This window comes from Xiphias gladius, chromosome 15, assembly GCF_016859285.1.
Source record: "Xiphias gladius isolate SHS-SW01 ecotype Sanya breed wild chromosome 15, ASM1685928v1, whole genome shotgun sequence".
NCBI lineage: Eukaryota > Metazoa > Chordata > Actinopteri > Istiophoriformes > Xiphiidae > Xiphias > Xiphias gladius.
Genome location: NC_053414.1, coordinates 1,144,805 through 1,159,516, shown reverse-complemented (window position 1 = coordinate 1,159,516; position 14,712 = coordinate 1,144,805). Strand labels below are relative to the sequence as shown.

The 14,712-nt window shown below is 40.6% G+C and overlaps 2 protein-coding genes across 2 annotated transcripts in view; both read left to right on the top strand.

Annotated features, from left to right (window-relative positions):
* The window catches only part of LOC120800487 (T-cell ecto-ADP-ribosyltransferase 1-like), a 1,947-nt gene extending 1,606 nt beyond the window's left edge, over positions 1-341 (top strand). The window contains exon 2 of the mRNA XM_040146620.1: positions 1-341. This exon is cut by the window's left edge and continues 620 nt beyond it. Within this exon, the coding sequence (XP_040002554.1) occupies positions 1-109 (109 nt within the window). The 3' untranslated portion in view covers positions 110-341.
* Positions 342-1,203: 862 nt separating this feature from the next.
* wdr33 (WD repeat domain 33) overlaps positions 1,204-14,712 on the top strand; it is a 29,300-nt gene continuing 15,791 nt past the window's right edge. The window contains exons 1-6 of the mRNA XM_040147264.1: positions 1,204-1,415; positions 8,209-8,427; positions 9,458-9,526; positions 10,355-10,459; positions 10,783-10,878; positions 12,318-12,469. Of these exons, the coding sequence (XP_040003198.1) occupies positions 8,224-8,427; positions 9,458-9,526; positions 10,355-10,459; positions 10,783-10,878; positions 12,318-12,469 (626 nt within the window). The 5' untranslated portion in view covers positions 1,204-1,415; positions 8,209-8,223. The remainder of the gene's footprint in view (positions 1,416-8,208; positions 8,428-9,457; positions 9,527-10,354; positions 10,460-10,782; positions 10,879-12,317; positions 12,470-14,712) is intronic.

Genomic DNA, 14,712 nt, shown 5'->3' with positions numbered 1-14,712 from the left:
CAGGATAACGATGGGTCCTCCCGTAGCAGGTCTGGGTGACTGTGGCGTTGTCCATATTCTGCAGAGTGTTGGAGTTCAGAGCAATCTAAACTGCAAAGCTGCGTACTGATCAGACACCAGAGGTTCTTGCTCTACTGGTGGAGCAAAGTGAAGACCTGTCCTCTCGTATTTCAAACGATGTCCGTTGAACTTTCTAAAATCCAAGCTCAGTACAACACATCTAATCTAAGCCTTTCCTGTAAACCCTCTTGTTTTTTGTTTTTTCTGCTGTTGCAAGCGCAATAATCACACTTCCCCAACGATTTCTAAGAGCTGATCTGCATTTCTATGTGTAACAAATATTTCTGTGTGGAAATTTTCTTTATGAAATCATTAAATTGGTCCTAGAGCCCAAACGTGGATTTGCTTTTGCTTTGTGTTCTTGGTCGCTCTCCGCTGCCTTGTCGCCTACCTGCACATTTTCTCTCAGTCCAAACCGAGAAAAGCTGCGAGTCTTGTTTATGACAGCGACAGCAGAATTGATAACACGGCGACCTCTCGTGGAAGTATCAAAAGGACGCTGTCATTGACGCCACAGTGTGCGAGTCCACGGTGGATCAGCACAGTAACACTCACAACTACTATCTGGGCTCTTCGGCTAGGCCAGCGTCCTGTATAACTAAACACTATTCACTGGACCACAACTCCTTCTATTTAGCTGTGTATTTATCATGAGTCATGCACCTGTAGCAATCTACAGAAATGGAAAAGTACCGAGTACTGTAAAACTGTGCCAAAGCAAAAGTAAAATTATTTGTATAAAGATGTTCTGGCATAAATGTAGAGAGTAGGTGAGTTAAAGGCGCTCAGAGTAAACGTTACTGCGTTACATTTTTCAAACGAGAAGTGTACGGTACAGAAAAAAAATGAGGATGATAATGTTATGTGACCAAACTATTAAATCTAAGACAAAAAAGTGCAGAAATAGCGATTCAGTCCACATTGAACAGATAATGTAAAGACCAAAAAATAAAAACAAAATGGACTACAATAACTTGAACCAAATAATTCATGTAACACAAACAAGAGATTATGCATGAACATGACGCACGAAACAGCATAAAAACAGTAAAAAATAAAATAATTCTTAGTTTTTTCGCCGGCTTTAAACGTAAAACTCCGTTCCCCAGAATCCTCTGCGTGGTGACGCCACGATCTCCCGCCCGTTGTGAAAACCTCCCAGCATGCTTTTCTACAGGGCCGAGGAGAAGAAGCGTCATGATGGAGTCGACAGGCGGCTGAAGGGACAAACTCGCTTCATTTTCAGCTGAATAAAGTCCCACACCTCCATGTTTCTACAGAGAAAAGCGTTACGGGACGAAGCATCTAGACACTAAATGACAGCCAGATAGCTAACTCTGCTGCGGAGACTGTGGGTGAGTTTTGTAGCTGCAGCGCGTCGTTTATTGTAACGACCGGGCCGCCATTTAACTCGGGCTGCCGAACGCAGTAGACCACCGCGAACAGCCGCGGACACCGAATAAAGTCCGGGTTTTTTTTCCGGTTAAAACGCCACGTTTAAAACTCCTCGCGGTCAGAGTGTCGGCCGGGACCCGCGGAGGTGTTTACAAGCTGCTGGCGGTTAGCCTGCTAGCACAGCTAGCCCCTCAAGCTAATCGCGTTAGCAGCAGCGGCGGGACGTTAGGAACGTTAATGTTTTAGAACAAAACACTGCTCCGGGACGAGAGAAACGCTTCCACGGAGTCACGGTATGACATCTGGATATTTGAGTCTGAGCTTATTCTTTCTGTCGGTCAGTTTACGCCCACAGTGGGGTAGCGGTAGCTCCGCGTTAGCTGCGTGTGGAAGTGGTGAAACCTCGTGTTGCGGACGGTTCGGTTACTGCTCTCCCGTTTCCCCACATCAACACCAATTCATCCAGGACCGGGTTGCCGAGGATTAACGAGGTTGTCTGAGGAGTTACCTCCCCTCAAATATCATCTCAAATCCAGGTGTATAGTATCTGGTTCCAGGAGGACGGTGTCACCTGTTATTTTCCTGTTAACTTCGGTTAGGGCTTGTTTGAAGTTCAGTCACACGTTTCTACATTTATAACGTGTAAACCTGAAGTGTTTGGGTCTGAGTGAGAGATACAGCAGGTTTAGATCTATGGTTCTGTGCTTGGGGGGTGGAATGATCACATTTGGATGATGGAGAGGTGATTTTTGGGGAGAGCTAAACAGTGTAAATACTCCGCAGTGGTGTGCAGGTCTAGCTTTACAGTGAGTTTTATTATTGCCTCATTCACTCCAGGAAGCCTTGGTGAGGATTAAACCGGTTGTTTGTATGACTGAGGAGACTAAGTCATTCACAGGGTCAGTGCTGGGGTGACATCTGTTTCCTGATCATTTAGTGCTTCTCCTTAACTTAACCTGAGCCCTAACCCCAACAGTAATCTAATATTAACCCCAGTTAACCCCAGGTTGTGCCTCTCGTATTGTTACGAAGTTATATTTGAGCAGTGTGCTAAGCGTTTTCCGAAACATTTTTCCTCTTTTTCCGAAGGTATCTCTTATCGTCTACATTAAAGACATTCTGTCCACTGCACAATACGAGTTTTAACAAGTTTCCTGAATTACAACTCAATCCAAAGAAAGTGGTGGCTGGAAACAACAAATCTCTTTGCCTGATTTGAAGCACATGAACCAAAATTACAGCAAAGTTTAGCTGTTGTAATATTCTCATGCTGTAGTTATATGTAGTTTTATGCGCAAGAACACACTTATGGTTGTTGTAGAAAATGATAAAGGACAAATGTAATTTCCAGCTGCTATCTGAAGAAACGTTAACTTGTGAGAAACGTCCAATGTGCAGCAGACGGGGTATTTTCTGATGCAGCTGGACACGAGAGACTTTGGGGGTTCTTTCTGGACTCTGGAAATACCACCATATATGTTTTCCAAACATGGGTAGATGTTTTAGAAATATGATGCTGAGGTGTGTTATTCAGCTGTAGTGGTAAGACTGTGCATGACGGACAGGAGCTGCACCACTACAGGAAATTGTCTGATGGGCAAACACACATTGACACAACACTTGGTTTCAAGAGGAAGATGTTTTCAGACCAGTATTGTTTAGCGCTCAGTCTACAGTTCTCTTGACCATATACATTTAGTATATTAATGTATATAACTGAAGGGTTCAAGTTCAGTTTGAGAGTTCCAGCGGCTTCTGACCATGTTGTTTTGTTTTTTGGTCTCCTGTTTTTTTTATTTTATTTTTTAAACTTTGGTACTCATGCGGATGCTCTGTGGATAAATTTTTAAAACATGTAAGTGCTGTTGAATGTGTCAGGTCAGATGTATCTTAGTCTGAATGTAGTGAAGGAGCTGCACTATAAGTCAGTAAAAACAATGCACAGTAACAAGTTGAGATAAAACTTAGATATTACACCTACCTGAGAAGGCGGAAGTCATTCAAATGAGAAATGAAGATGATAGAGCTCAAGGAAAAGTTTGTTTGGTATTTACACCCAAAGAACATTATCCATGAGCGACTGTATCAACGTAACACGTTTAATTCCTGCTCAGTATTGATCTGTACTGTCTATGGCTGTAGTCTCTTGGTCAATTTGTTGCTCGATATGCTCCCATCCGACCAATTTGTCATTGGTCTTAACTTGGTTTTCACAACTTTGACCTCACCCAACCCAACGGAGTCTGCAACCTGTAACCTATGTCATGTTTACTGAATGTTTACTGAACATTTACTCTGAGTCGGCTCCAAACTAATTGTCACCCTGTCAAAGAAGATGTCGGTGTGGCTGCATTTTGTTAAAACAAACTTTATAAACAGCAGTTTGCACATCACAGCTCAACAACCTACATGGCAGATCATCTAAAAAGCGTAGGGTCCCTTGTCTGCGTTGGGATGCACCAGTTTATATAGTTCTGGTTTCAGTGTGAATATGGGCAGGTGCTCGCTGGTCGGCTCTGAGTCTGTTGTTACCATTTCAGTGTAAAATAATCAGGTTAAAATGATTTAATATGCTGCGAATGCTCATTTAGGCTGATAAGGCTCACTCGATGCTCTGTGGCCGATTTACTTCATCTAGAGATAACATGCAGATTACTTAATTTTATTTTATTGTGTATTGATCCCTGTGTTTTGAGTCCAGCATTAGATATTTACATCACCTGATGAAAATATCAAGTTTTACAATAACTGAAAAGACAGTAAGCCAACACTGTAGTGGTGGAAAGCATTAATGCACTCTGACACTACAGTTACAGAAACCTGACAGTATTTTACAGTAACGGGAAAAACATGTTTCAGTGACGGTGAAGTGATGATGAGGAAAAAATGCTCCTCATCTGTTCATGTTGTTTAAGATAAGGAGAAAGTGATTAATGATTGGTATGTTTTGAATTAGGCTTTTGACCTGATTAATACTTGAAGGTGAAAATATTCTGAAGACTGTGATTTAGTGTTTTTTCCACTCTGTGTGTCAGTTGGTTTCTCACATTGAAAGACTGAAAACACTGAAACTAAATAATTAATACTGTTAAGTGTGGCAGTGTTGTAAAGAGCTCAGTCCACGGTTTGCTGAATCGTATAAATCGCAGGTATAATCAGCCCTCAGAGGTAACGGAGGGCTTTTGAGTCCATGTTGAGGCTTACAGCAGGTTCTGATCCTGTCTAAATTTTGTCTTTGTGTCGTGCTTTTCACAGGGGCTCACATTTCTGTGACTTTTTCCTGTAAAGGACGAGATGTCATTTGGTGTAAAAAGACAAAACAAATGAATCTGCCATTTTTTTTTTTTTTTTTTCCCCCTTCCTCGATCACCTGATAAAATGTTAAAACCGTTAAAGCACAATGAGCAGAGGGCCTGGTTTTTGTGAAAGGGCTTGATCCATCAGCATTTTGTTCCTTTCATTACAGCTGAAACAATTATTCACTTTATTCACAGACTAATCAGTAAAAAAAATTACCTTGATTTGCAGACCCGGTCCTCTTGGAGTTTGATTACTTTGGTTGTTAAACTGGTCTGAAGACACTGTCCAGTCAGGCTCTGCTCCTCAGACCTAGTTGAACTGCAGTGTGAGCAAAATAAGACACAACAAGCACAACACTACTGACATAAACTGTATGAAAATATACTAAGATATACACATTCTTCTTTCAAACATTTAAGTTCAGGTTTCTGTCTGAACTTTACTCTGTCACCACAGACTGAAAACGTATTCACCACTTCGTCTTGTTGAAGTAAAAGTAATGGAAAATCAAGTGTTCCTTCAAAATTGTTTTTACTATTTAATTTTTCCCCCATAATTCTCATGCTCCTCAATGTGTCTTTGTCCTGACGCAGACAGAATTGGACGGTAATAACGTTGTTCAGTCCCGTTTCAGCAGCAGCTGGACTCCGTTTGACCGGATCCCTGCTGCAAAAATCTCAAAGTTAAAGCTTTTTTTAAATTCTGCCGAAGCCCTTCCTTGGACTATTAGTGTAAGAACAGGCTTCATATCATTGTTTGCAGTAAACTAGGGGTGTGTATGAAGTGTTTTCACAGTGAATTGCAGTGAAACCTGAGTTTAATCTTCCAGAACAGACAGGTTAATCTCAGACCAGGTCCAGGTCTGTCTCAGAATTGACTAACTTTAAAAGGAGGCATGCAGGTCTTCTGACATCGGGAGTCACAATCAGGTCAGGTTTATTGTTGATGGATTTGAGTACTCTGCCTCTTTTCTGGTCGTCGTCCTGTGAGTCGATGAGGACTTCTCCGTCTGTTTGGGTTCGATCAGTCTTGTCGAGGTGAACCCGGAGTGGTGCATACTTTGCACTTTTGCCTGCAGCGGTGATCAGTGTAAAATCCCAGGTCTGCGAGTTCCTCTGGTATTTGAAAAATGTGTTCTGTGTTGTATGACTGAGGTGTGGGTGGTTACTGACTTGAGATCTAGAAGTGGCTCAACATCCGTTGTCATGATACTCAATGTGCCTTTTCCCCTCCATCCACATCTGGATTACAGCATAGGAAGCTCTTGAGAGATCACCGAGCCAGTTCACTTTTCTTTCTATTTTGGAGCGGATGATATGATGATAAACACTGGGAGATGATACACATTTGTCAGAGGTTTTGACGAATTATTTCTGCTTGTTTTGGAGTAAATCACTGAGTAGAACAGATTTATGGTCCTTTTGGATTTTTGCATACATTTTATGAAATACTCATCTTTCAGGTTAGAGGGAACTTTATTATTATTATTATTTTATTTTTATGTATTTATTTATTATTTTATTTTTTATGTATTTATTATTATTCTTTTAATGCCAGCGACAGCTGCCAGGTTGGAGACGTGTGTGTGCGGCAGCCATGTTTTAGAATTTGTAGCTTATTTGCAGTCACATCCACGTACATCAATATTTGAAGCTTCGTCTACTGTCACGGCTACAACTTGGTGCACTATCAGAATCGGCTTTTTTGGCCAAGCATGTGAACACACGTGAGGAATTTGACTCTGTCTGTGGTTTCTCTCAATGAACTTACACACTAATACAGTAGACATTCAGCAGAACAAGGACAGTCCAATCAAATCACTTTTTATTCAGATGTCCCCAGTAAAGAAATTATTCACTGGAGTCACAATTGTCAGTATAGTTATAACTTACATTTCACATAAAATACACTTAAAACCTTTTTATTAAAGCCTCTCAAAGTCCTCACTACATGTGAGTCTGGACAGACATGGATGTAAACTGCTACTCGACTGGTGGGTGGAGGTGGTAATTACCTCCACAAAGGAGGTTGTGTTTTCGCCCGTGTCTGTTTATTTGTCAGGATTATGCAAAAAGTACTGAACTGATTTGCCATCAAGTTTACACTTCACTCACATCTTGATGGCTTCGTCTCAGACCCATTGTGGTGGTTCACAGAGGCAAAGTTAAGAGAATGGTGTCACTGTCCGAATACTTACGTACATAAGTGGTGACTGTGGTCATATGTGGACAGGACGCTGTTTACAGATGATACAGATTTATTGATTATACTTGTTAAACTTCTGTGTTTTTCTCTGCCTCTGTCCTTTTTCTTCTTGTCCACTCTTCAATGTTTTAACGGTTGTTTCCTTTCTTCACCTCACATCCTCTGTTCTTCTTACTCTTCTGTTTTACATCTTCTTTTCTCTCTGACTTTTTCGTTTCAAATCAGTTATTTTCTTACTTCAGCTAAGGCTGCTGCTAAGTTATTTTTCAAGTTGTTGATTAATATGTGATCATTTTCTTAATTGTTCTGTCTATAAAATGTCATACAGTGAAAAATGCCTGTTAGAATTTCTCACAGCACTGAGATGTATTCACATATTCCTGTTTAGTCCAATCAGCAGATTAAAAACCAAAAGATACTCAGTTACTTTCATTTATGAGAAAGACAAGCATCAAATCCTCACATCTGAGAAGCTTGAAAAAACAATTGATTATTAAAAGAGTCGCAAGTAAATTATCAGATTGATAAATCGACTGTTGCACATGTAGGTTCGGTCTTCAGCATGTGTTCGCCATAAAATGGTGTTTTCTATATTCATATTTGATTTTGCTCGCAACTTGTTTCTTGATTTTTTGCGTTGGGATGATTGTGGATCCACTCTGGGCTCTGCTCAACCAAAAAGAAACTAACCACTAGTGTTTGGTTCTGATAGCCGGCTCCATTTTGGAACCAGTTTCTAGTTGGCAATATACCCAGATTCATTCAGCTCCAACACCAACGAATCTCTTGTGGAACCTTTTCTCTCTCCTGCTTATTTTTCTTGCAGAACACAGTCAGGTGACGTCAGCAGCTTCTGAGCTGTTGCTTCCTCCGGTTAAAATGACGTCAGCGACGGTAGATTATCAGCTGTAGCTGATTAATGTTAATTAATGTGAAACTTTAGTCTGCTGGTTAATGTGCTCAGCTCACGTTCAGGTTGGAGCTAATTTGGTTTCATTAATGTTAATGTCGATTTAATTCAGTGGCCGCCACTAAAAACTAGGATTTCTGTCTTCTGGTCCAACAACAGCTGATCACAGATCTGAACTGGATCTTTATTTACAACTTTAGTTACTGACAAATGATCAAAGTTAAACTTACTGAGATCCAATAAGGGAGTCGTGAGGATTCAGATTGGATGCTGGATTTGGACTGGATAAAATGCCATTGACCACCAGCCCTACTAACCGCCTGGTCTCCCCACGGCAGGTTTAGCTGGTCAACATGGCGACGGACATTGGCTCGCCGCAGCGGTTCTTCCACATGCCGCGCTTCCAGCATCAGGCGCCGCGGCAGGTTTTCTACAAGAGGCCGGACTTTGCTCAGCAGCAGGCCATGCAGCAGCTCACCTTTGACGGGAAACGCATGAGGAAGGCTGTGAACCGCAAAACCATCGACTACAACCCCTCTGTCATCAGATACCTGGAGGTAACATCACCTGTTAAACTTGACGATTATTTTTTTTGAATCATGAATGATTCTAAATTTGTCGTACGCAGGAAAAACAAGAAGTAAATTATTTAATGATATTAAACAAAATAAGTGAACTAATCTGAGTCCATTTTAATCTGTGGGGTGGTCCGCTCACATGCAGAAATGACTCATGTCCACCATAGGGGGGCGCTGTAATAAAGGCAAACGTGTTCTGGTTCATTACACGATAACTTTACCACAAACATCCAAATGTCCACATGTTTTTTACAGCTGCAACGTGTAGGATGCTACTGAAAACCTTTCTCTGTCCTATTTTCGCTGGTTTTCCATCTTAGATATATATTCTCTGTGAGCATTTAACAAATATATGTGGAAATTATTAATGGTGTAATTTGCTTTTTTAATTTACTTAGGCTGTTAGACTCTCGAATACTAAATAAATCTTTGACACAATGAGCTAGATTTTATTTGTGGCGTACTGACTCACAGCAACCAGTTCTCTGTTTATCATTGAGCTCAGATTTAAAGGTGCTGTTGTACTGGACTTTGATTTTTTTTTTTTTTTTTTAATGGCATAAAGTGATGTCAACTTGTTTAGTAGATTTTTAATTGTGTGCTTTGTGTGCCGGCTACGTGAGTTGAACTGGGGGGGAATAGAAGTCTTAAAACTCATGGGGGTTTGTGTCTTGACTTGTCTTTCTGAGTCAGTGGTGATCGATATGTTTTAAGATGGACATTTATCTGTTCTGTGAACAGATAAATGTCTGTGAGTAGTCGGAAGTCAGCTTCCGACTACAGTACAGTCTGTTGTAAACTATTTATCACCGGTTTATATACTGATACACAGGATAAATGGGGGTGGGGTGAAAGTGTTGCCAAAATATCAAGCTGACCAGTCAGTGTCCCTGTTCTCCTTGTATAATCACACTCATCCCCTCACTGAGACCAGAACCGCTTCACTCAGACTTCAGGTTTGTTTTTTGTTTTTTTTATGTAACTCCGAGTTTCTGTGTTTTCTGTGCAGAACCGTTTGTGGCAGCGAGACCATCGAGACTTCAGAGCCATCCAGCCTGACGCAGGATTTTACAATGATGTGGGTACAGGCAACACTTTGAGATAATGCCTCAACCACTTGTTTCGGTTTTTCTTTCCTTTATTTTACGCTTTATGCCATGATACTACTACCAGGAGTATAGAATGTCTGTGATTATTGAATCACTTACAGGAGCTTTAAATTTCCTTACACATGGTCTTTAAAAGGTCTTAGAAGTATTGATATCTGCAGAAACCCTGTTTCACATGGAGTTAGTTCAGTGATAGATTGTTACTGAATGGCAGGGAACGCCTCCGTCTGTTTGTCCAGCACAGCCGCAGCAGTAACAATCATATCTAATGTGCATTTTCAGATATTCTTCATTTTTATCAATATCAAGACATTCACACAAACACTTCTAAACGCGTCACTCTAATTTATTTAGTAACTTTCATACACAAAATGCAGTTTGGTGTAAAAAGTAATTTAAAAAACGGTGAAATAATCCAACTGCTTCAAAACTGAATGAGAGAAACGTGTTAATAAAGAATATTCAACAGGGTGCATATTTCGTTAACTGTTGAAACACAGCAAAAAAGGTTCCCGTGTTCCAACTGGTCATTTCCCCTTTTATTCGTTCATATGTGATAATAAACATAAAAAATATATGAATTTTGATATCTTCTGTAGGGCTCCTGAAACTTGTAACAGGCTTTTTTAAAAACTATTTTCTGACAGTTTATAGAACAAAATATTGGTTGGTTTAAATAAAGATCAAAATAAGAAGTTGTAGCCCTAAAACCTTTACTGGTCCATTCTGCTGCTGCTGAATGTTAGAAACCAACAAACTAAATATAAACCTGCGGGTTTTTTCTGTCTGTGCTGCAGCTGGTTCCTCCTGTCGGCATGTTGAACAACCCGATGAACGCCGTCACCACAAAGTTTGTCCGAACCTCCACCAACAAAGTCAAGTGTCCTGTGTTCGTCATCAGGGTAAGCTGCTGCTGATACTTAATTTTTATTTATCCCGTCGACATTATTACATCCACACGGTCTGACGGAGAATGTTTATAGATCTGTAGCTTCAGAGGAGGAAAACGTTTGTTTTGAAAAGTGCTATAAAAATAAATCTCACTTAGTTTTGTGGATGAGACATTTGAGGAACATTTGACAGTGTAAAAGTGATGCAGACGTGCTGAGAGATCTGTGAGAAGCTGATACGATACGCATATAGAGAAACTGGTTCTGTGTGTGTGTGTGGGGTTTTTTTTCCTTCAATTTTAAATAAATGTTTTTATTTTCTGTGGCGACTCCAGTGGACTCCTGAAGGTCGTCGTCTGGTCACTGGAGCCTCTAGTGGAGAATTCACTCTGTGGAATGGACTCACCTTCAACTTTGAGACCATTTTACAGGTAAACATCCATCCATCCATCATTTACATCCGTTTATTATCCATCCACCGGGTGTTTTCACCTCATCCACAGACAGAATCAAGAATTGGCCTCTGTCTCGCCTCTTGTGAGTTTGTGTTGAGGAAATGATTTACATACTCAGCTCGGATTGGTCTGTCATTGCCACGAAAAGCTGATGAGATGTGTAACTTATGTCTCGATATCGCACATGTCTATTGTTTATGAAGAGTTCTTTCATCCTCAAGAAAATAAAACCAATTGAAAAATCAAAATAATTAAATACATATTTTTTACAAATGTTTTGTTTCCTATCTTCTGAACCTTTTTTTTTTTTTTAAACACTTCCAGATAACTCAAACTAATTTTACAAATGAATCTGCGGTTGACCTCAACAGGTCACTCCTTTCACTAAAATTCATCGTTCTCACGAAATTCACCTTTTTAACAACAAACATTGTCCAGTGAACTCTGCAAAACAGCGTCAGATTTAGTTCCTTGTTTGGATGCGTAATGGGTAAATAGTGGATGCAGCTGCCGTTCATTTTCTGCTCTCTTCTGTGTTCACGGTTCGAGCGTTTGATCAAATTTTGGGCTGCGCTTTCATCAACGGGCGGGTGAAGAAATTTACCTGAGGCAGACCTCATGAGGATATGCGGACGTGAAAATATAACAAAGTATAAATCTGCACTTTTTAAAGGGCACCACGCACAAAGCAGTGTGTGATACACATCAAACCCCTGTTACCCGTTGCTTTATATACGGTCTTATTTCCAGCATCTCTCCAGAAAAACAGGAGTTTTACCCCCAACCCAGCCTCTGTACCCTGGCTACTGCTTCTGTCTGAATGATGCACTCATGTGGTATAGCTGTCACATGACATGAGACAGCCAGCCCCTTTCTGTTTGATAACGATACAGACGGGTGACAAATGAAAGGAAAAACCTGAAAAATGGGTGAAAAAACAGGATGACGATGCCCCCATGCTGAGGACAGGAGGGGTCACTGAGTGGTTGGATGAGTATGAGAATGATGTGAATCACGTGCTGTGGCCTTCAGTCACCACATCCCAACCCAACTGAACACCTATGGGAGGTTTCGGACCGACCTGTTAGACAGCGCTCTCCACCACCATCATTTAACACCGAACGAGGGAACACCTTTAGGAAGACTGGTGTTCATCCCTCCCGTAGAGTCCAGAGACTTGGAGGATCAGTGACAAGAAGCACTGAAGCTTTCCTGAGACACTTTATGTTGGTTTTTCCGTGAGCTTGTCACCCATCTGTACCTGCTCAGTTTTTATATATTCAAGGAAACAGTCAGTGGTTCATTGCTTTACTCTTTGTTACATATCCTTTTAACAAATACATCAGATTCTTTGTGTGACATGAAGCCAAATGTTTTGACATCCTTCCTCCTGGTCTCCCCTGTCCCCCCTGCAGGCCCATGACAGTCCGGTCCGTGCCATGACCTGGTCTCACAATGACATGTGGATGCTGACGGCTGACCACGGCGGCTACGTGAAGTACTGGCAGTCCAACATGAACAACGTCAAGATGTTCCAGGCTCACAAGGAGGCCATTAGAGAAGCCAGGTTTATACCCAATCTACCATTTTCTGTAGTTAACCTGAGTCTCTGCTGCTTACTGTCAGCGCCGCAGTACCACGCTGCAGCCGCGCGGGGGCGCTGCCTTACCTCTCGCCACATGTTGTTGTTGTGGTTGATTAATGACAGATGTAAGTGTGTGCTGTTGCAACACTGCAGTGATCTGTTGTTGATATTCTACCTGATGTGGCTGATGAGCTGTTTATCTGTGTGTACACAAACGGTTGATTGTGTTGAATAAAGTCATCAATCATTTATTTTTAACTGGTTTGGGTAGGCCCAATGGTGTGGGTGGAGAGGAGGGTGGTGGTAAGAATAAATCAATAAAGGCCCGGGGTTTGACTTTGACCAATAAAGTTTTAGCAGGGATCAATAAAGTGAATAAAGAGAAGCTCCTGCACACAGTCACACTGCTGCTGGTCTGAACATCACCCGACAGGCACCTGTAGATGTTTAAATAAAGGTTTGAATTCCACATCTACACCTTAAACACAGCTTTGAACACCAGGGCCCCAGAAGTAAATGCCCCATCTTGTTTTTCCTGTTAACGTTAAAGTATGACTCACAGGAGACCGTTTAAAAAAAAAAACTCCTAAACTTTTAGTTCAAAACACTGCAACCTACATTTCCCATAATGCAACGGGATAGTGTCTTTCATTAGAGCTCCCCCGCCACGTCTTTCAAACGCACCACCTCCAGTTTGTAACTGAGACTGTATGTGAGACATGAATAGACCGTTGACATCACTGTGACATCATGGGGCTACAGACGACACCATACCTCAGACTGAGTAGGACTAACCATGTTCAGTCAGTCACTGGTTCTGCTGAGTCTTGCTCAGCAACACCGGTACACTGACCTTTATGTGTAAAATCTGCGGAACAACCCTTTAACTGAACAGTAACACCTGTGCAGTGTGATTTCATCCGGTGAAACACACCTGAATCCTCTGTAGTTTGAGGTGGTGTGTTGTCGGCCATCAGATTGTAAGGTGTTGCTGTTATTTTGTCCACCTCCTAATACCTCTGTTTGTTAGGAGACAGAGCAGAAGTCTGAGGTTAAAAGTACCTTCTCTTTATCTTTTACAAACTGTTTAGATCTCCCGTTGCTGCTATAAAAACTACACTACCCATGAGCCTTAGCGCTCTCTCTTACAGGTTCGATGTTTCAGGCATGTGGTTCTGCTGTCCTGGCCAGGACACGCTTGTAACAGATTTTTAATCTCAATGAGACCTCTTCCTGCTTCTATGTTCTCAGTAGTGCTTTTACTATATAGTATAATGATGATAATACTGTGGAAGTTTACAGCTGCCAATATTGAAAGGAAATCTTTTAATCAAACTGAAATTTTACTTTCTCTCTGTGTTTATATGATGTGTAACAAAACTAACATTTTATAAGTCTATTTTCATGTTTGTAAATACCATAACTACTGTGAAAATACCTTTATTTGTTTGCAAGACAATTTGAAAAGACATGAAACTCAGGGAGAGATCACGGTATGTGATAAAGTCCATGTTTGTAAATGAACCAGGATATGTCGCAGTGACGTGTTACTCAACTGACCAAATTCAAAATGAAAACCCACCGATAATTTTAAGTGTACTCCTCAGTTAAATATGAAATGGCCAACTGGTCTTTTAAATTTGTATTTGAATTTTGTCCTGATGTGTGCTGAAAAATTTCTTAATGGTAGGATTCACCCAGGCCTCTTGTGAAATTTGTAAAAGTCAACTATTATGAAATTGACCATTAAAAAGAAAAAAGTTAAAATAAAAACATAATTTAAAAAATGCATACAAAGGTTCAGTTTGAAATTTCATTTGGAAGTTTTAGCATATTCAGTGTAATTTTCATTACGGCTGTTTTCATTAACATTTTCATTTTGACAGTAATAATTCATTTACAAAAAACACAATCAATGGTTTTTAAGTTGTAATTCTGATTTTTGTCACACACACAGTGGGCACAGAAAAAAGAAAAGTTCATTTCAATTTGATTAAATAATTTTGATTCAGTATTGGCACCTATAGGCCTCCATTAGTTACCACATGATAATGTACATTTTGCTTTATCATTTTTCTCCACAGTCTTTTCAGTTTCAGTTAAAGGATGTTTAGCCTAGCTTAGCACAAACACGCAGCATTTTGAAACTGTTAGCCTAGCTTAGCACAAACACGGGAAGCGGGGAAACTGTTAGTCATGTCTTGTGGGAAAATCAAAGATCGTCC